The 23,242-nt window shown below is 39.5% G+C and overlaps 1 protein-coding gene across 5 annotated transcripts in view; it reads left to right on the top strand.

Moving 5' to 3' along the window:
• LOC122995548 (serine/threonine-protein kinase DCLK1-like) overlaps window positions 1–23,242 on the top strand; it is a 47,804-nt gene that overhangs the window by 6,741 nt on the left and 17,821 nt on the right. For 4 of the 5 annotated variants that reach the window (XM_044370853.1, XM_044370849.1, XM_044370850.1 and 1 more), the window contains 2 exons: window positions 11,603–11,702; window positions 15,850–15,957. In XM_044370853.1, the coding sequence (XP_044226788.1) occupies window positions 11,603–11,702; window positions 15,850–15,957 (208 nt within the window). Of the gene's footprint in view, window positions 1–11,602; window positions 11,703–15,849; window positions 15,958–22,192; window positions 22,376–23,242 lie in introns of those variants that run through there. The other variant, XM_044370851.1, reaches the window with a different exon arrangement.

Here is a 23,242-nt window from a genome sequence, read left to right as displayed (position 1 = left end):
AGCAGTTTTCATTGAAACTGAAGACATTGCTTTTTGAAAGATGCAGGTTTTTTTATAATCTAGGTGAACCTTTTAACTTTGGAGTTAACCGAATCACCATTGCAATCAAGACTACAAAGGTGGGACTTATTACAGCACGTGCCATCACAGTTACTATCCTATCCTGTTGCAACTGTTGTTCTAGTTCTGTTGTGCAGCTTGTCTGTGTATTAGCTATATTATCTGGATTTTTGAGATTTCTCCTATCGACATATCAAATAATTTACTTTTTTTGTTTGTCTGATGCACCTGATAACATGGGCATAGATGACTGAGCCTCTTTGGAGTTGTTTTTTTTGCCTCATGTTGCTTGACAAACTCTGAAGTACTGATTGTCATTATGCTGCTACTTGGCATCCAGCTTAATACGATCTTTATAACAACATTTCAAATTGTAAACAAGTTACCTCAGAGTTCATGTCCTTTTCTGTATTATTTACATGACTTTGTCTACCTCTTTTCAATATGACACTCATAGTACTCATAGTACTGTGGCATGTTTTCATAATTCAATGGCACATGTTAAATAGAGGCTACATGTAGGAGAAGAGTGTGGATGAACCACTTGTTCACTATCTGCAGTGCAGCTCTCACTTCTCAAACCGCATTGTAGGCCTGTTCTTCTCCTTGTTGGCAAGGCTGAAGAGCTTTTAATATCCTTTTATCTCCCTCTTCTGCTTCCTCTGCAGCCGCCTTCTCTCTGTCTCCCATTTACTTTTCTCTCCACCTATACTGTTTCTGCTTCTCTCTCTCTCTCTCTCTCTCTCTCTCTCTGTGCATAATTCTTTCTCCTGTTATACAATGTTTGTTTTTCCTCCTGTCAACACATTTGCATCCTCAACTCATCCCTGCATCCTCTGATCTTCTCTTTCTCTCCTTCCTGGACATTTTTCTCTGTCTGTTTGTGGTTTCTGTCAACACGCCATTGTTTTTACGGCTGTTTAGTCCTCATTTAATTAGCACACTCGGCATGCACCCCCAAATCCAAGAGCTGTAACATATGGCATCTCTCTCCCCCAGTCCCCACTCTCTGTCTCTCCCTCCTTCCCCCCTCTCCCCCTTTTCTCTGTTACTCTGTGTATCCCTCTACACTCACTCCTTCTTCATTTTTTAATTTTTAATTTTCTTTATTCTCTTTGGTCTGTATCCAGCTCTGCAGGGACTGCACAGAGGGTCCAACAGCAACATCACTTGAAAAAAATGTCATATTATGAAGAGCAGGGATTATGCTCTGCTCATATGCAAAGCATTAGGCTGTTTTTTAATCTTTATTTGATGGATTGTATGTCGATGATGTCACTTTTTGTTCTGCATAGGAGGATTGTGGGAAGCAAAGTCCATTTCCTCCTGCTGATCTGCTGAGTCACAGTTACTCAGCACAGCACTGTGTGTGTGTGTGTGTGCGTGTGTGTGTAGGTTTGTGTGTGAGTGTGTGCCATGCAGTAGTATACAGTATTGTATATGTATTTGCTACTATACAGTTACAATACATTTTCAGTAAATGGCATGTAGAGCATTCGTCGGCAGAAATCTTATGCTTTAACTGCTGTTATTATGTGGAAACAGCTTGTTTAACTGTATTTTTCTGTCTGTGTGTGTCTCAGTCATTTAGCTTGATACTGTGTCTACCGGCTGAGAGTGATTGTGGCAGATTGGAGGGCTGTCTGTTGTCAGAGGATCTGCTGCCAAATTAGGATCGATGGCAGACGTTTCCAGCACTGGCAGACTGTTGAAAAGTCACACCCCAACTTCATCACACACACACACACACAGACATGCACACACACACACACACACACACACACACACACACACACACACACACACACACATACACACATACACACACACACACACTGTCTGACTCATGCACTTCCTGACTTACTCACTCTCTAATCTCTCTCAAGTAAATCTGCATTTGAAAGGTTCTGTCCCTGCTTCATGCTGCTTAAAGAGTGGGACCAGCAGCATATCTCTTAACTGCCAGAGGTTTTATTCAGTCATGACTGGGTGAAGGGAGTCACTGAGAAGCCAGGTTGTAAACATTAGAAGGACCAACACGTCCCCAAGCCGATTGGAAGGCAGGATTGTTGTGCATTGCTAACAAATACGTTAGAGGCACCATCTTAGAATTAAAATTTAATGTAAACTGTGTCCCGTGTTGATACAAAGTACTCTGCGCCATTTTGAACTAACAAAAGTAACTGCATCATCAAATTTAAAAAGCACCCCAAAGAGCCATTTCATTGTTTTTCCAGTGATTTATTGTTTTCTTGTTTTCTGAGCTCAGAGCCATCAAACCACTTTCCAAAATATGAGTATAGATTCTCTGTTTTGAAAGTATTGAAGTAGTAATCCTTCACTTTGCCACAAACTGGGCTTTCACATTTGATGAAGATGACAAATTAAAACAAAAGACAAAATGACCACAAAACATTATTACACCAAATAAGGTAATGTTTCATGTTTTCTATGTTATACATACAGCATATATATAATATAAAACATATATGATATAAATATATATTCCTTTGTTTGTCAAAAAGTAATTCACAGATTAAGTCAAGTCATGTTGAATCAGTTTTATATGTATAGACCAAAATCATCAAGAGTTAAAATCTTACCATATTTCAGAGCTGGCCTTTGTTGTATTCTTATATTGAAGTAAGTAAACTAACAAACTAACTTAAAAAGTATACTGAATCACTCACTAATCAACCAACTACCTGATTTTTGATTCTCTCTATATTTACCACCTAAATCATTACTGGATAATAACATCTTTTATTGCAAGTTTCTGGCCATGTACACATTTCATAGGTGAATCATGGCCCACACAATTTATTTTAATACAGACTACTTCAAATTCTAGTTTTATTTCTCAAACCCAATTACTGTAGGTCTTAGGACCCCTTCAGGTTAGTTTTGGCTGCTTCTTGCCCATTTAACAGATCCTAGAATTGCCCATGTATGTCATAAACACTCTTACTCACTCACTCACTTACACTGTGTACATTGTCTGTCAATACCCGCTCTAGAAACACGTGTACTAACATGTTTGGCTCCTTAATTCAGCACGCTCCTTATACATTTGTATGCATGCTTAGGCTCACTCTCACACACACACACACACACACCAGTGCACGCACACTCATGCTTGAAAATTGATTTAAGCCTACAGATTAAAGGGGGAAAGAGATCAATAAGGGGGAGATGAAAGGAAACAAGTGAAGGACTGGGTGATTTGGGTAAGAGAAAAGAGGGGGAGTCAGATAAAGCAAGATGGGATGAGATAAATTGACAAATCAGATGTTTATGGCGACAAGAGAGATGAGGTTGAGATGAGAGAAAAGGCTGAGGGTAATGAAATGCGTGTTGTGATGCTATATCGTGTCAGATTTATGTCCTTCAGGGAATATGTCCTTATGTCATTTTTTATTCAGTTCCCTTTACACACATGAAGGACAGGAAAAGGCACTCACACTCAGAGAAACAGACAGATAGAGTTCCAAAAGAAAGTTTGCTATGCCCCTGTGGAGTGCAGAAGCTGTTACATAAGTTGTTATGCAACAGAGCAGCCAGCCAGCCAGCCAGGCAGTCTGCTGCACCGGTTTGAGGTGAACGCAGTAACACCAGTGCCAACTCAGCCCGCTGCACAGCTAATTGGCCTCATGTCACCGCTGCTCTCTTTCCCTCTATTTGTTTTTTTATCTTTCTAACTTCCCGGTCCTCTCTGTCATTTCCCATCCCCTGTCAGCTGTCTGATGAAACTGGGCAGTGCGCAGCGTGCTGATTGAGGCAGTGTGAGGTCATGCGGTGTCTGACTTCTTCTTTGGGACACAGATGGTTTTATCCTTCTCTCTTGCCTCTTTCAGATCGATTTCAGTCCACCTTTCCCCATGTCAGCTGGTGTGGCTCTTTGAGTGCCTATTTCTGTGTCTCGAGGAGAGGGGAGATTTATTTTAAATTCCCCTAGAGAGGAAGAAAATGCATTTTGGCTGTTTCATTTCGAGAATGAGACGGAAAGGGGTTTTGTGCCTTTTGGGATTTTAACTGTAATGCCCCCAGTACCAGGTGACAGCCTTTTTAAGTCCTGTGCCCAGGTTTGATTGGTCTACTTACTACAACATGACTCTTAGTTAATATAAAATGTCATGTTCTTTGAGATGAATGTCAAACCTATGTAGTTATATTGATTATGATCGCACCCTTAGGCCACATACTGCATGCTATTCTGAAATCCTGATGATGTGTGTTGTAGCCTCAACATGTTGCTACTTTTAAAATATTAAGGCTTTACCAATCTGTTTCTTAGTTTTTTCATCCCTTTGCTAATTTTATTTATTCACATCACCTGCTCTGTGTATTTGCAACAAATACTTTGCCCTTTGTGTCTCTGTCTCGCTTTATCTTGCATCAATACATCCATCTGTTCCTCTGTCAGCCTGTCTCTTCAGTCTCTCTGTGTTAAGTGTTGCAGAGCTAGCACACCAGGCCCCATCGGCCAGCTGCAGTTGATTCAGCACCGTGGACAGCTCCACTGAGCTAAGCTCCCCTGGCAGAGTGCAGCGACAGCTCGTCTCTCCAAAATGTGGTCTTTCTGTGGGCAGGATTATGTTGACCTCACTGTGTCCTCTATGTTACCACTGTGAGTCTATTGTGGTGCAGCAGATTAGTGGTTGAGTCTCCAATCTCTTTTTCTGTTTTTTTTTCCCCCCTGTCTGTTTGTTTCAGTCTCAGAGAATTGCCCCTCTGTTTCTTATCAGAGAAATACCAAACACACACAACAGTTAGACTGAACCACTGCAGCATTTTAAATTCTCTGTTGCTTATTCTCCAAATGTAAATACACTTACATGTGCCCACTTATACTTCAGTTAGCTCTGAGTGGCTGTCAGTAAATGCGGATAAACTCCCACTAAAAAGCGATGAGCTGACAGCTCAGTCGTCAAGTAGACCTGAAATCTGACAGGGAGACAGGAATAGCCGATCTAAATGAGCAGAGTGAGTGGTGTTGTCACTGTCGCTGTCATTTGTTCCCAGCAGCTGATTCACAGGAGCTGCTGGTGAGAACCAGACAGACTGTTTGAACACAAAAAGCTAAGATTTTGCACCACCAGGTTGCTCAGAAGGTGATGTGTGTGTGTGTGCATGTCCTTACAAAATAATAACTAAGATTGTATATGATTATATGCCAGTGTGTCCTCTCATAAAAAGTGGGATCAGATAGTATGTTTATTGTGTCCCTGTAGGCTTGTTGTACTATTACAGCTGTTGCTTTCATTCAACACATTTCCCCATGTGTCCTGAACTAATTATCTGCACAGCAGCTCCACAGTCATCCCTCATGACATGCCCCAAACAAAGAGGCACTCAGATATTATCGACCAAAAGTATTGCTCTGCAGAGACCTAGATTTAAAATGTTTAAATCTGCCTGCTGCTGTTCTGCTCAAATAACAACACAGTTTTTAAGTCCCTCCGTGTTCCACGTGTTGGTAATTGAGCATCTAGGTTGAAGACAAAATATTTACCTCTTTACCATTACTTTTCTTTACATAAAGCTCTCTCTGCCTCACTGTATTTCTATAGAGTTGGATCCAAATACTATAGTTTCTGGAATTTCTGCTGCATTTTGAAGCCAAACTGACTGTCTACAACTCCAGAAAAGTGGACATTTAGTATCTCTATCACCCTTCTTTCCTGGTATATACTGTTATAAAAACAAGGCTTGTTGAATTCTTGTTGCCAGGAATGGCTTATCAGTCTCTCCACATCATGAGGCTATTAAACAGTGCCACCCTGTGGTGTAAGTGATTTGTCTGTCTCATTACATTGCTGCAAAGGTAGATCACAAACTGAGATTATATGAGTTGAAACATGGTATCTGACCGAAACCAGCAGGTGGTCTGAATGTGTTTTGTATTTAACCTTAAAGTAGGAGAAGAAGTACAAAGAAAGTGTGAAGAGGAGGAGTGCTGATGTGAAAGCGAGAAACTGACACTCTAGTCAGTGTTTGGTGCATCTACACTAGGTGGCGTAGTGAGAACATGAATGAGTTTACTGAGAAATATTAATGTGGAACAATCATTTGTTGTATAAGGAGGGGATGATGGTAGCATTGAGATTCTTCTAAGAGTCACACCTCATCATGCAGTAATGTATTTTTGTAAAAGCCTTTCTATGAAATTCTGGATTTACTGTTTTGTAACCTCTTGAAAATATCAAACACTGTCCTTTTCCCCCTTTTTGTTATGTTTAGTACCTTGATAAATAATAAACTGTCCTGTTTCCTGTCTGCATGACCTGTCAGTCATGGTAGCAGTGAACAATAAGAGAAGGGGATTGATGTTTGTCACATATGTGAGATGTGACACAAGCAGTGCACTTGTTAACCTTCTACCTCACTCCTGGAGTCTTGGTTTTGTTTTGCTCTAAACCAAAAATAATGCCTGAATACACTTGATTACAGAAATTTAAAGATCCAGTTTAATGTGAGGTAGCGCTTCAATCATTGTCACCCAGTCTTAAAGCCCATTTCTCACTGTAATCAATAAAGATGCATGAGAGGTTGTGAAATTTGCCAATTTCCACACTCCTCTGCTCTTTCCTCATCATCTTATTTTAGTCCCTCTTTTTCCTCTGTTTGTTTCTGCCTGTGCTTGTTTTAGCGGTAGATGTTGTGTAACTGCACTGGTTCTATGTGAGAGTGGAGCCAGAGACATCAAAGCAGCTGGTTTTGTCACTGGGAAGAAGGGCTCAGAGCAGCAGTCAGGAATAGATCTCCTCCTCTATTGCTCTTTTCCCTCTGTCTGTCAGCTTCCTCTCTAAGTCGGAGGATATGGTGAGCTGGTTTCATCTGTGACTTTTTTTTTTTCACCTTTACCAGCTCCCTTCCTTTCCGTTCCATCATGTATTTGCCCTTCTGTCTTTTCCGAGACTTTCAGGAGAGCTCTTCTTCTTAACATCATCTTTTTTGAACAGGAGATGTCATATGAGTATTTCAGTATAAACCATGTGCCACTTTTGTGTGCTTGTGCGTGGATTTGCGTGAATGACACAGTTCTGCAGAGTATCGTGCCCATAGTAGATAAAATATGAATGATCGAGCTCTCTATCACAGTGCGCACGGCATGCTATCAGGGGGGTAGTGAGAGTCAGTGGCACGCACCAGCCATGCCTGGAGGGCATTATCACCATGGCAACCATACTTTTCACACCCTTCTCAGTATACGGTACAGTATGTGTTTGTGGGTTGCTCCATAGTAGTTTACCCTCAGCTTAAAGGTGCCCTCAAAGGCTTACATGAAGACTGCCCTTCTTTCCCTCCTGTTTCCTTTTTCCGTCCTCATCACATACTCTCATACTCTGCATGTGTTCTTTCTTCCCTCTTTACCTGACATTTCTGGTGTGCTACAGTTTCTATCTCTGGATAAGCGGCTTCAAAGGGCCTCATTTTAGCAATCTCCTCTTACTCCGGCAGCAGCAGCAGCAGCAGCTGCAGCAGTCCTTGCCTGAGGACGCATAGCCAGACTGACTCAGACCAACAAACACACATCCAACAGAAATCCTCTTTGACAGGAGTGTCTCGAGAAAAAACATCCAAAAATGTATTTATTGGAAGCAAAAACCCATGGGCCTTTCAGACAAAAACAACACTTCTATAAAGTAGATTTATTGTATCATTACAAGGATGATTATTTGATTAATTGATTAGTTGGCTAGCAAGAAATTACAACAAATTTGATAATTGATATTTCTCAAGCAAAAATACAAAATATTTGCCAGCTCCAACTTCTCAAATGTGAGAATTTTCTTATTTGCTCTGTTTTATATCACTGTAAATTTAATGAATATGAGTGCTGGCCTGTTGGTTGGTCAAAACCGTTTGACATTTTATAGAATAAACAGTTAACTGATGAACTGAAAAATAATAGATCGATTGATAATGTTGTCTTTTGTAAAGCCTCAGAGAGGTGTTTAGATAACACCATATAAGACCACATGTAGTAGATTTCTTCATATTGTTAGATGAACCATTTATTTTGTTTACTCTCTGGTGATCTGATGAATTCATGAAAGTGTGATAATGTTGTTAGCTAACACGTTAGCATTCTTTAAAAAGTTTATACCAGTCTTTGTGGTTAAAAAGTAGACGTACAGATGTACTGTACACTGTAAAACATCATACAGGAATTCAGTGGAATCAACTAATACTTTGTCAGTAACACAACTTAAATATATAAATTTTATAATTTCAAGTTAATTCAACCTAAAATTTCTAGTTTTTATTTCAGCACCATTTCAGAACTCATATTTATAAGTTCCTTTGACTTGAAGTCCTTTGACTTGAAATGATGAGTTGAATGAATGTGAAGCTGCTAATTCACTCAACTCATTAAATTAAGTTTCTAAAGAAAAATTATCAGCATATTAGCAAATTTCCCAGCATGTATTGTTTGAGAATTAAAATTCTCCAAAGACTTTTCTTTTTTGTAGTTTGAAGAAAAACTATATATGATGGAAACTTGCTGCGTGTCTTTAATACACGTAAGTGATTGTTTCTTCTCATAATAATGAAAACAATGCAAACCCTGATGAAGGTTAGCATTGAATTGAGTGCCTACCCCCGTACACTCTCATAATAATAACATCACCAAGATCAGTATTGCACATTGTCTTTGTGCTGATGCCTCAGAGCAACAGTAGCATTTATAGCTCTTTGTTCTTTGTTTGAATGAAATTAAATTTAATCTGAATTAGATTTACAATGTCAAACAACAACCTGAGCGGTTCAATAAATTAACAGAAGACAAGGGTTTATACAACATGCTATATTTTTAAATGTTTGGTGGTGTTAAAAGAAGTATTGGTATTCAGTACTTCAGCTAAAATTTTAAGGCAGTCATTTCACTCATATTTTTAATTTGAAACAACAAATTACATTTTACAGTGTATCAAAGAGCTACTTTGAGTTTCTGACACCTTAAACTTAGAATATAGACTTTTACTCCATTCACTACATTTCAGACAGTAATGATATCTCACAGCTATCGTTACTGTACTTGTTTGGCAAGGCATGCTGGTATCAAACAAATCCTCAATCCTAAATGAGAAAATAAATAAACTCCCATTGGAAGAATGATGAACTATTTATGGCTTTTACCGGGGCTTCAACTAACTGTTGTTTTAAATATCGATTCATCTGTGGGTTTTTTCCTTTTATTAATAAATGAATTCATGAATAGTTAGAAATGCTCAACACAATGTGACATATTCAAATTGCCTGGTTTACTGAAGGGGAACCTGTATATGAATATGTGGAATTTAGAAGAAAAGAACAGCTAACAACAACATAATCTAATACTTTCTACACTTTGACAAGTAAAATGACTGCACTCAGTGGACAGAGTACAACAGACACAATAATTATACAGTAGCAAGTAATATAAAAATGATATAAAGATGAAAATAATGTGAAATTACAGTGAAATAAGAAAAGAGGTAAAAGAGGTCATGTCTACCTGTCAGCACTGACACTCTGGGGAAATGTTAACGGCGCCAGTATCTGTATCACAGCCATCTTGTTCTCGCTCCTGAAATAATCACCAACACACTATCAGGGGATATTAGGGAACAAAGCAATATGCACCCTGTTATGAAACTAGAATAATATCACTTCTTCACACACACATACACACACCCAAAAGTATCCATGTGTGCCTGTGCAGACACGTGTATCTTCGAGTGATGTGTGGCTGAATGCGCACGCACACACACACACACACACACACACACACACACACACACAGATGCAGAGCCTTGATTTGAAAAGGAAAACAATCCATACACCACAGAGAGTCTGTCTCAGATTTAACTTGTTGTTTGTCTCCCCGTTGGCAAATTTGGAGACTATGGGGGGTGAAATAGGGTGGCTCCCATCTCCCCTCATACACACACGCACACACACATACACACACACGCACACACACACTCAGAATGGCCCCTTCGCTGTCGATAATGCTGTTACATCAGCTGTGACTTTCTTTTGGGCTGTTGATCGGTAGCTAATAGGAATCTAAATGGATTCTTGGATCTTAATTGCCATGAAAATGCAATAACGGTAGCTTTGTGTTTATGTGTTAACTCCAGGCGGTGCTAGACGTGCGTGCAGCCTAAATTGCAATAGCTCTTAATAGGTTTTTGGTGGGAGATTTGTCATAGTGGATGAATGAGCTATTGTCTTCCCGTAAATCCCTTTCTGACTGTACCGTTGCCTATAGTGAAATATAACTTGGAATATTGATGGTTTGGGATTGAAATATCGGCCTGTGGGGTGTAATGAAAGTTGTCTGAGTAAATCATGGATAGTTTAGATCAGATATAGAATTAGCTGTCGACTAAATCAAATAGAAAATAATGAACAGCAGAGTATTTAGTAACGTATTCATCACAATGAACACCCTATGGCTGAGAGTTCTTCCTGCCAGACAGGTATGGGTGAGTTTACAGATCAAAAAACTTGTCCTGTGTAGACAGAATGAAAAGACCATAAGTTGAAGATTTGTGAATTGGTACCTGTACACAAAATAATTAACATTCTGCAGACCTTCTCACCAAAAACCTGTCTTCTTTAATGTTCTAGTTCCAGTTTCGTTGCCTTTAGTGACTCAATTTTCAAATTATGGCATTTTTTAAAATCACTTTGATATTAGCTTCACAGTATAATCTGTAAAAGAATGACAGTGACTCATTAAGACAGTGGCTGTTTTTCTGTGAGTCACATATAGACTTAGTCAGCTCTACTTATTCTACATTAATCTCTACTTTCAATGTTCTGCCTCCCTCCCTCTCTCTCATAACACTTGCTATCTCTCCTGTAAGTCATATATGCGCTCTCTCTCTTTTGTCTTTGTTTCATCTCTTCTGCTATTCATTGCTATTTATAGGATGCTGGTCTTTTGGGGGGGGGGGGGGGGTGGGGACAAACCTCCCCACTTTCTTCTCTGGAAGTCTGGTGCACGTGCTGCAGCGCCTCAGAAAATTAGTGAGTCAGCGAGGTCTCATTATAGTCGCTGATATACTGATTAACTGCAGAAACAAAACAGTGCTGTAGCTCAGGGACTTGTCAGGCGTGCGCACAGATATTCACAGACACTGATGAACAAACAAAAACACGTACAAACAGACACATCCCTGGTTGTCCTGATCCGTCTCCTGGGGCTCGGCGTATGTGCCTTTTCACCTGAGCTCAGGAAGGGAAAGTCAATTTTGTGAACACTGTGAAGTGCATAGCAGAACAGAGTATGTGTGGTGTCTTCTACAGGATGCTTTGTGTATATGTGGTTGCCTAGAAGTAAAGAATTCATTTAAAAATCCACAGACCAGCTAGGAATCAGGTGTTGCAAAAATCTCTCTTTTTTCCCCAAACAAAAGGTGCCCTTGAGTAAGACATTTAGCCCCTTAACAGCAAAAAGCTGTCATTGCTCTTAGCAGCTCCCAGAGGTCAATGTCTGGATAAATAAAGGTTTCACTCCTCTGTGTGTGTCTTTTTTTTTCCCCAGGTGGCATGTCTGCAAGACTTCTTTGGAGACGAGGACATTTTTGTGGCGTGTGGACCAGAGAAGTTTCGCTACCAAGATGACTTGATGCTGGATGAGAGTGGTGAGGCGACTAGTAGATTCTCTGACATTTCCATGCTGACATTTCATATTAGAGTGTTCAGTCTGACCCTCTTATGTTCTTCCTTTCCTTTCGTCCTTTCATTCCTGCTCCCAGCTGTGTTTCCTGATCGTTTAAAAGTTGTTGTTTTTTTTTGTATGTTCTATTTGCTATGGCTGAGCAACTTATCATTTAAATCAATCACACTGTGATAAAATAGGAGCTACACAAATCTGTTGTCTCTATAATTCTACAAATTAGGGAATGATTAGTTTTTAATTACTAGCTTAACAATTTGGCTATTTAAAGGTTGTCCAAAAAGAGCTAATTTGGAGAAATACACTGCTAAAACACTCTAAAGGTTAATGGACAGTTTAATTGAAGCAAAGCACCTCTTGTAATTGACATAATTATAAGGTTGCTAATTTCGCTCTTAACTTAGACATGATATCCGACATCTTTTCTACCTCCTGTTTACATGCACAAGCACCAATGTGCTACAGCTGATGAATATGACTACGCACATTTTGGAAAAAGGAGTTCAGGCTTTTCTAGGGTGCTGGTGTGCAAATATTTTAAACCCTCATCAATGGTTAAACTTTATTTACCCACATCCTGTTTGAGGAAAACTTCATGAATTGAACTAAGTTGAATTCATATTGCTCTTTTTTCTTCAGACTACAAGCAGAACACAAAATGACATCTGTGAATTTGCCTCACACATGGACCAGTAGTAGACCAGTATGAAAAGTAGCCATGGTTTCGAATGAATATGTTACCAAATAGTCAAAATCAAATGAATGTCTTGAGATTCAGTGTTCATTTTGTCCATATCAGCTTTCTGTTCATTAGTCAGAATATAGATCTTTCCTTTTTTACTGGTAAAACAAAATCTTTATTTTCTGTCTGACTTGTTTCCTGTCTTTCTCTGTACTTTCCCCCCATTCATCATGTCTTTGCACTTTGCACAGTGTCCCCCTGTCTTCCCTGTATAACACATTTCCTTGGCTCAGGTGGCAAAGGATTGTGTAGGCTGTCCAGTTCATTACGCTCCATGGTTTCTTGCCTCTCCTCTCCTCCTCTCAGAACGACTCTCCTGCACTTAAGCCATCGTCTAACCTATTGTACAATTCTTCCTCTTCCTCCTCTCTTCCTGTCCCCTCTGCGGTCTACTGAGGATACGTTGGCACTTCTGTTCTCACTTCACCCATCTGTGTTTCGCTGTCTCTCTCCCCCTTCTCCATTGCTGTCTGAAGACTCCTGCCATTTAGCACTCATCTGCATTCGCAGCCTCTCATCTTCCTGTCTCCCGTGAATGAGTGTGTGCTGGCTTTTGTTCAAAGGTTTATTAAATTCATTTGTTTCCCTTGTATCCCTTCATCCCTTCATAATAGCCATCCCACCTGGGTCGCCAACCTCCACCTCCTTCCCCCTTTTGTCGCTCTTTCTCTTTTTTCCTCCCTCTCTTCCCACCCTACTCTCCTTTCATTTGAAAAATATAATGGCTATCTGTTACATTAGCCAGTTCCCCTTTGGTAACCTTCTTTACTCTTGAAAGAGAGACGATGCTCGTACATGTATCAAGGCGTTTAAAAGACCATGTTTCCGGGGTATCTGCATTTTTATTAGTTACTGATGATAGTCCCTCATAAGAGGTTTGTCGTAGTAACCAGCTACAGCTAAGAAGTGGAGCACCTCTTATGGTCAGCCATTTATGCTTAAAGTATACTTTCCTTATCCATGTAAGGGTCTGCATGATGTAATATCATCATCTGGTCTTGTTTGCGAGGACTGTGTGCACAGACTATACATGAACACGTCTGCCATTCGGCATTCTTTTTTTTGCTGAATTTGGGAAGACAACCAGTGTGTCTTTTATGGCCCTCAGTGTCTCATAATCCACTTTAATCATTGCATGCTGTTCATTTGTCAATAGGGGCTCCTCACCAACTCATTAAGTAAGAAAAACATTGCATGATTGTGTCTTATTTGCCTGGTTTTTGGCTCCAGGGCTGAATTTTACTTCCACTGAAATCTGTTTTTAAGACTCAAAATAGGCCGTGCAGTTGCTGGAGTGTGTTTCATGTCGACTTAGTAACATGTAGTTGAAAAAAGTCGGTTTAGAAATTTCGAGATGTGGCGAGTTACCAACGTATTCTAAACACTCTTCATGGTTTGCTCATTGGTCTAGTTGCTCAGGCATTTCTTAGTGGATGATTTAGACTTGATGTGTGACAGATATGACCCCTTAATAGACATCTAATAAGTTGTTAATAGCATATTATGGAGAAATCTGTTTTGTTTTAACTTAATAATTAAACAGCAAAATGTGTTATTTTGAAATAAGCAGTTTGAGAACAGTTTAGTCTTACATTTAAAGAAAGTATCAGCTAGTCTCCTCATATATCTTTATTTTCTTTCTTCTTTTTCTGTTTTTGTTCCTGTGAGAGAACATTATGCTGATTTACATTCCTTCACTGGAAGCTTACTTTAACCTTAACCATAACTTCTAAATGTCTAGCCCCAACCTTAACCAAAAGCTAAGTCTTAACCTTAACCCTAAGGTAAATGCTAGATTTTTTTTCCTCAGATGTGAGGTACAATAAATCCCCAAAATGTGTCTAAGAACACATTTTTGTTCCCACACAATGTGATAAATACAGTGCAAGTACACACACATGCATTTTTTCCGTTGTTCCAGAAGACAGACAACACAATTTGACACCTCTTCTTGCCCAGGGAGGCATGGAGCAAAAGGCAGAGGGCAGAAAGCACAAGGCAGAAATAGTCAGGCGGGAAAGCAGATCGAGAAACGAAACAGACAGCGAGCAGAGAGACAGTTGGAATCAGAGCTGCAGACAACTTCGCCTCCTCTCAGCATCACTATAATTATCGCCTCTGCCTCAGCTCTGGCACACTGTCATCATGTTAACACTCTGCATTGTACATTAATCACTGGGCAACAACGACTGCCGCACAAGCAAATAACACACACACACACACACACACTGATAGACACACGTGCAGACAGCAACACACACACACACATCGCTGGTCTAAAATGGTAATGAGCTATAATGGGGCTGGGTTAATGAACAGGAGAGGAGCAATGTTTTGGGGATGAATGAGGCAAGGAGGATGTGTGAGTACCATCACATGGCTCATTTATCAGGACTGTGTGTGTGTCCTGAAACATCACAGCAATAGTGTTTATGAAAGTGAGCCCAGTGAAGGTCAGAACTCATTTTTGCAGGTCACCTGAGGCTAAAACCAATTACAGCTGTTGATACATTAGTACTTTGCTGTTTTCTTGCATGACAAGAGGTCAAAGTCAGTCAAAAATATTAAAACAATAGTTGCTTAGGAACCCATACAATTTAAATTTTGATCTGTTAAGATGCTACTGCGTTAAAGCTATATTACAAAACACAATATCACGTCACCACTACAGTGCATCATATTGTTTGAGTGCAGCAGTTTTCCCTTCCTTTATTTGACCAGCTGTAGCAGTCTAGTTGCTTGGATTTTGATTTAAACACTATTTGATTTAACACTCTTTTCCCAAAACTCTTAAACAATAGGTTTTCCAATTTTTTCAAGTGTCCTAAAATAACAGTCAGGTGCCCAAATAAACACTGACACATGTTTTTCTTCCTGTTCATACTGACCAATAAGAGATTTCCTTCATAATGCACTTTTAATGTAAGTGATGGGGGACAAAATCCACAGCCCTCATTCTGTGCAAAGCTGTATTTAAAAGTTTATTTGAAGCTAATAAAATCAATTCGATATCTTTCAAAGTTACACTCCTTTTATTGCTAAATTCCCTCTTTTTGTTGAACGCTGCATGTTGCAACACAAAGAGAAAAAGACTGTAAGATATCCACTTTACTTGATTAACTCAGACAGCTGACATATCATTATTTACCTGCAGCTAAACTTTTAGATACCCATCCCTTACATTGTAAGCACATTTGGAGGGGATCTTCTAATGATCAGTATGAGCAGGAGGAATAATTACAGCAAACACAAACTGTTTCAACGTTCATTGAACCCACCCTTGAAGTTTCGGAGACTATTTAAGTAGATGAATAAATAAATGGGTTTCCAAATAACTTCTGAATACCTCTCTGTGTTTTTGTGCTTGCAGAGTGTCGTGTGATGAAGTCGGTGACCTATGGAAAGATTTCTGGCTCTCTGAACCGAGGCTCCCCCAGGACTATCATCCAAACACGGCGCAGCAAGTCCCCAGCATCCGGTAAGACAATAAATGAAGTTCCTTTTTTCTTCTCATCTCCTTCTCCTTGTGACTGTGTTTGTCTGTGTATCCTTGCATTTGTGTGTATTTGCATGAAGAGTGCACACAGTGTCTCACACCTGATGGACACAGTATCCTAATACTTCCTCATATGATTGCTTAGTATTTTCCAGCTCATTACTCAATCAGTGTTGCAGCAAATGAAAACAGTATGAATAAACACTGCAATGAAATCAGAGCTCTGCGGAGTGTCTGGTGGTGTTTACCGTGTGTGTGTGTGTGTGTGTGCGTGCATGCGCATGCACCCGCGTACGATTTGTGTTTCGTTGCATGCAGAGTATGAATTCAAATGAGAATGATTTCACAAGGGAGTGGAGAAATAGGCAAACGGGGGGATGAGAGAGGTAAAAAAAAAAGGAAAAAAATGGGGAGCTGGTGTGAAGATGAGAGGGAAAAAAGAGGGAAGGGGATTGGTGACTCAATCCTGCAGCTCCACACAAGCCGTTCTTCACCTGACATACTAATGAAATGTCATAAAATGGTGAGAGCTTGCACCGGTACCTGCCGCATTGTTTGTGCCTGATAATGATGCTCATATAAATGTCTCAAAAAACCCTTTTGAGGCTACAACAAAGCACAAAAAATGAGTATTAATTCTAACAACCGAATGTACTGAGATTCATTCATTAATGCGTGCACCAGTTTGCGTGTGCCAAACATTCAGTCTGGCTCCAAGCTGTTGAGGACTTGGTGATTAGTTTGGAACTTCAACAAATGTCACGTTGTTCTTTTTCGTGATTGCACAGCGTGAGCTTTGGCTGTGTGTAAAACACCTAGTTATGTAACAGCGCACTTGACTTTTCATCCTAGGTGTTATTATTTTGTGATTTTGCTGTCTTATTGGGTTTGGGATGATTCGACGGGATGATGCAACACACAGAAACTCCCCAGAAAGAAGTGGTTCTACCTGCTGTTGAAGCACGGAAGAATGCACGGACACATGTTTATTGTTTTTAATCTCAAAACAGCTATGTATCATTTCAGAATGGAAAACCAGCTGTTGTTAATAGGCGTATGCTTTGTGTTGAGCTGATGGGGAACAGCTGGGGTGAACAGAGAAAGTTCTGGATGCTAATGGCAAGGAAACTTTGGGGAAAAGGTTATGAGAGTGAGTCATACACTATCTGATCTTGTTGGCTGAGGCAGTCTGGAAAGGAAGATGTGTACTAGTGTGTGTGTGTGTGTGTGTGAGAGAGAGAGAAAACAAGAGACTGAGACGGGGGGGGGGAGACTGACTCGTCTTGGTTGCCATGGAGACATAGCACAGTAGGAGCATGTAGCTACAGACATAATAGCCTGTGACACCCATATATGGCACCAACTTCCTGTGAAACGGCCTGCAGTGGAGCTGACTGACGCTCGGTCCTCGCTGGAACCCTGAGTCAGACCATCTCGGCGTTTTCACTTCTGAGAAATGTTCCCCTTCTGGCACTGCTTCTGCCATTTAACATCATCAAATGTTCCCATATCGCTGTTGACTGTTTTGCTGTTTTGTACTGCACTGTACTCATTCCCTAAAACATCATCAATTTCTACCAGCAGAGTTAAGAGTGGAGCGACATGACAAATAATTGATGGATCCGCTGTTTGACCCTAACTTGTACTGACTGTTTTTACTCAGGGTTTTTTTTTTTCCACTTTAAAAGCACACCATGCCCACCTCCCTTGAGGACATTTTGTCCAAGAATTATGCTAATAGTGAACAGCAGTTGATTGATTCTGTGTGCTGTATCACATGGCTTATATACAGTAGGCGTCCATTCTGTTATTATGTGTTAATAAGAAGGCCTAACAGTTCAGTCTCACCACTGATAATGAAAATGAAAATAAGCTGGAGCAAATTATTTTATATTATGACAGTGTTGGGATGGTGAGTATCACTGGTTGTGGAGTATTTTAATCACTGAGGTGTATCTGTCAGAATACATAAGAAGATGTCTCAAAAGGTTTTTTAGTACTTGGCTTGAAGGCTGTACAAGTTTACACTTGGTAAATGTTTGTAGTTTCTAGAAGAACAGACAATTATAGAAAATCACAAACAGTTAATTAATTTCACTGAAAGTCTCAAAAACTTTGTCCACAGGGTATAAATACAACATACTGATATAATTAGTCTCAAAGAGAATTAAGTGGACTGCCAACATATAGCTCAGACAGATTATTTTTGCTTGTAGGAAAGTATTAACTTATCAATTCTGCCACTATACTAGATTTTCATGCTTGGATTAAACAGTAAGACTGCAACATATGTTCATGTACAATTACAATTAAACGAACATGTTCCAAATATGAGAAATAGCAGAAAAAATTGCCATTTTTTCAGTGTACAGATCATCTATTTCTGTTGTGTTTCATGCAGAATTCTAAAGTAGATATGAATGTAGTAAACATCATTAAGATATTTAACCTAAAAGAAACTTTGCAAAACTATAAATATCTGACAGAAGTGAAAGATTATTGCTTATTAAACTAAGCAATCACACATTTAATGTGTTGTGTTGTTAGTATTTCTGCCCATTAGTGTATCACACAGTGACAAATGTGTAAAAAGTTTCCATGTAAACTATTACATACAGTAATAAAGTATTTTACATAAACCAAGGGGGAAAAGTGTAAATTATAGGAAAACATTTCATAAGCAATTTGTGTCCAATGATGTGGAACAAAGAGGATTAAGAATCTTTTTGGTCAAATGTTTTTTCTTCAGTGTTGCTTCATCTAGACTAGACAAAAACATTGTCTCGTCTTGTCTGTTTCAGGAACATTAGCCTTCTGAGAAATAAGCCAAATCAATTCCGAAACACAGCAATAATAAACAACTTATCAGGCTGCTTCCCAGCACAGATAGAGTTTACCTCTCCTTCCTTGTTCAGAGACGTATATGTTGCATGAATCATACATTTTTATCTGATGTGTGCTTCTCAGCACTAAGAACTAATCAAATAATAATTTTGCTATAAATTAAAAGTATCAAATAATTGCCTGCTAATGAAAAAGTCACACTAAAATGAATCATTTGTTTATGAATCTAAGTCTAGGGCTGTAACAAACGATAATTGTCTTTATCGATATTATTTTCTTGATTAATCGATTAGTTGTGTGGTAAATGAAAATGGTGAAAAATGTTGATCGCTGTTTCCCTAAGCCAATGACATCTTCAAAAGTTTTGTTTTGTCCTGATCAACAGTCCACACCCTGAAGATATTCAGTTTACAATCATAGAAGAATAAAGAATCCAGAAAATATTCACATTTGAGAAGCTGCAATCAGAGAATTAACTACATCTACAACTTAAGATACAAATCACGTCTCTTTCTGACTGACCATTGATGATTACGACAACTGATGAAATTTCAACTTTTCAGTACAATTGCAATCACCTAACAGTTTCAAGGTAATGTGAAAGAAATGTTTCCTTGTTAATTGAAATACCACCGTATATTATGAGAAGTGGAGGGTGATGTGGCGTTAGGCGCTCTCACTTTTGGATATATGTCTGTTTGTGTGTGTGTGTGTGTGTGTGTGTGTGTGTGTGTGTGTGTGTGTGTGTTGGGGGGGGGCGATGAAGGCTCTTGCATGTCAGCCTGACATTGTCATCACTTGAGCTTCATTCTGTGATGATCTCACAACCCTGACTGAGTGTCTGCACATACAGACCCAAAATAATGTGAGAAAACAATTTGCACTCATAGTTTCTCTCCCTGTCTCACCATCTGTCTCTCCGGTTTCCACCGATGCCTCATGTCAGCTAAAATTAACTGCGGGGAACTGCGGATGGTGTCAGCAAGCATCACTCTGATACTTGAAGGTCTCACCTTTCAATATCTGTCACGGGTAACTCCTTATGACAGGAGAGACTTTATGCTGCGGTGTGTGGGGCAGCCAACCCACAAATCAATCCCGTATTTCTCACAGTGGATCAGCTGCTGGCAGTGACACTTTCTGAACTGTGATCGTGTGATATCTGAAGCCTTTGCCACTTTTACCGCTCTATAAAATCTACTCATGAAGGGTACAAATGTAGTTTCTGAAAAATGATAAGCACAGGCAGTGTAACAAATAACAGAGACCAAACCAAATAACAGAGAGTGGAAGAAAAATAAATTCATGACCGAGGCAGTATTGATATTTGCACTAATAGCAATATAATGACATGCCTCCAGGCAGCTTTGTGTTAGTGCATTGAATTACACCCTCATATACTTTCAACCATCATATATTTGTAATATCTGACACTGTTTTTTCTGTTTTGTAGTAGCAGTTGTCCCTCAGTATGTCATGAAGTAAAATTCCTTTACCTTTGACAGCCCTCAGAAAACATGCATGAACTTCCATATATGTTTATATTAAGAACCATCTGTGTATCATGACACGTTTCATTTCAATTATACAGTATATGTATGATGAGGTGTTGCTCTTAAAATAAACGTGTGATAATATACATGTGTGATATTGAACACATGTGATAAGATCATTTCGACCGATCATTAGACTCGTTAGGGCGATTACATATTAAGTCTTATCAAGATGGAGAAGAACAAAAAATACCAACAGACTGCATTCTGACAATATTAAATAGAAACTTCTGCATATGTGTGTTGTAGATTTTATTTTTGTTCACAGCTGAAGTGTTGAATGTGTTGCTTGCCAACAGCATTTTGTTTGTTTCCCATGAAAATACACATTGCTGCCGCATTAAAGAATTGTGTTGGCACTATTTAGTGTTTTGATGTTAGTGTTGCATATATTGGATTTTTAGCCACATTAGCTCTGTGGTTCTAGGAGTGGCACTCTCGGTCTGCCAGTCCACCACTTTGGTCCAGACTGAAATATTGTTGATATATATTGAGATATCAATTATTGGATGGATTGCTATGAAATTTGTTACAAATATCCACTGTCCCAAGAAGATGAATTGTAATAATTTTGGTGATCCCTTAAACTTTCATCTAGCGCCAGATAAAAGTTTAAATATGTTTAATACTTTAGTTTATAACTAAATATTTACAAAACTAATGACATTCCCATCAGCCACAGCTGTTATGTGTTTAGTGTTAATTAGTACATGTTAGCATGCTAACAGGCTAAACTAAGATGGTGAACCAACATGGTAAACATTACACCTACTAAACATCAGCATGTTATCATTATCATTGTGAGCATGTTAGTGTGCTGACAACCACTGTACCAAAGCACAGCCTCACAGAGTTGCTAGTATCTTGGTATTGTTGTTTTTTGCTTTTGCATTGAAAATGCTTGAATTGACAGGTAGGTGTTACTTTACTTTAACTGCAGGCTAAATAAAAATAAAGATGTGCCTGCCAGGTCATGAGTAATTTTTGCTTCATATCTACTCAGTACTCCACAATCAACAACAATTTTCTGTGAGGAAATCTCTTTTCTTTATGGAATCGTTGATCACGCAGCTGTGCAGAACCACAGTGTTTAACTCAGTAGGTGTGAAAGAAGTTGAAACACACCGTCTCTTGTGGCTGCACTGGATTCTGGTCTAATTGGTAGATTGGCAGATGCTTTTGTCCAAAGCAATTTACCTCCCATACACACACACTGGGAGCAGGTTTGATGTCTTGAGCAAGACACTGAAGCCCAGGACCTACATAAGGACAGGAGGAGCAGTTGACCTATAACCACCGAGCCTATGAATGATGGCTGACCTGCTTCACCTGTTCTTTGATTTTTGGGGAAATAACACTAATTATGCACCAGTGATGTTTCAGATTACTGAACATCTTCTAGTTTGGCCAGCTAATTGCAAGAATAAGAAAGGACGTGAGCCTTTCATGAGCATGCTGCCACTAGCTTACTGCTTTGGGTGAGATTACAGTTCAAAAATAGCAGTTGTTATTCTTGAGGATGTTTGGACCACAAACAATAGAGTCTTCAGAATCCATTGACAGGCTGCCTCCCCTTTGACCGCCCCACTTTTAGGCCTATATATCTCATTTTCTCTCCTTCTCCCCGTTTCTCTCCTAGTTCAAGTAATTTACTCTCAGCGTTATTTCCTGGCATAAGTCGCCAGATATAAAAATGTATTTTTCTCTTCTACTTTTCTATCCCTCTCCTGTGTCTATCTATCTCTCTCTCTCTCCTCCTCCTCCTCCTCTCTCTGTCCCCGGTGCGCGTCAGAGCGTGCGCAAGCAGCCTCTCCGCCTCTGAGCCGTCTGTGTACTACAGCGCTGCTCCGTCTCTCCCATTCACCACAGTTTACTATCACACAGACGGAGCGCGTACAGAGGTGCTGTTCTTCTTCCTCCTCTTCTTCTTCTTCTTCTTCTTCTTCTTCTTTTACCCCGCTTTTGGATTATCACTGTGTATTTCATCATGCTGGAAGTGGAAGGTAGGATCTTAAAACGACATTTTATTCGGCTTTATTTGTCATTTCCCCCCTCGACAACTTTTATCTATGCCTAGCCAGATCATGTTTGGGATGTATGCGGTTTCTTTCCGATTCGCCGGTTGCCATGGATGTATCTTTGAGCACCATATTGCTCGACTTTGCCGTGTTGTGATTTGTAGAGTGAAGTCAATGAGAGATGTTAATGCTTGTCGTTGTGTAACCGGGAGGAGTGTCTGTCCGTGTGCGTAACGGTGATGCTGAATTTCATCAATGAAGATGCTCAGGCATTCTTTAAACAATGGCACTTTCTTCTACTGTATTTCGTTTTTTTTTTTCATGGCGCGTTTGAAACAATGAAAAGAATTATGTGGCAGCCGGTGTTATTTTAGTCCGCTGTGGGCTTTATCTCCTTGTCTTGAATAATTCAGAAAGTTCTTTGATCTCAGCAGGGGAATAAACATTACGTGAAGGTTGGACGACTCCCACAGGTTTCACTTCTCTGCTGCATCAGGACAGTCTCTGAAAATGTAATTAGAGGCTACAAATGAAATGTTGTTTACATGCAGCAATTATTTAGGCTAATACAAGAAAAGATGGGAAATGGCAAAGATTATGGTAAAAAAAAAAAAAGGACTAGGAAATGGCAGAAAACAATGAATCTGATGACATGTTTTCTGAATTCTACACTGGATTATTTTTTAATTTGGATTTGTCCCCCTAAATTCTTAAGGAGGAGTCACATTTTCGGCCATATCTGAGTTACTTTAAATACCTTACCCCACCCTAGAAGTCACATTATTTATTTAAAAAGAAGCTGCTGATCTACCTCCTGCCTACCTCCATATTTCTCCAGTTACTCATTGGCTG

The sequence above is a fragment of the Thunnus albacares genome, chromosome 13, assembly GCF_914725855.1.
Source record: "Thunnus albacares chromosome 13, fThuAlb1.1, whole genome shotgun sequence".
Lineage (NCBI taxonomy): Eukaryota > Metazoa > Chordata > Actinopteri > Scombriformes > Scombridae > Thunnus > Thunnus albacares.
The sequence above is the reverse complement of the archived record's forward strand: the minus strand, read 5'-3'. Positions and strand labels throughout refer to the sequence as shown.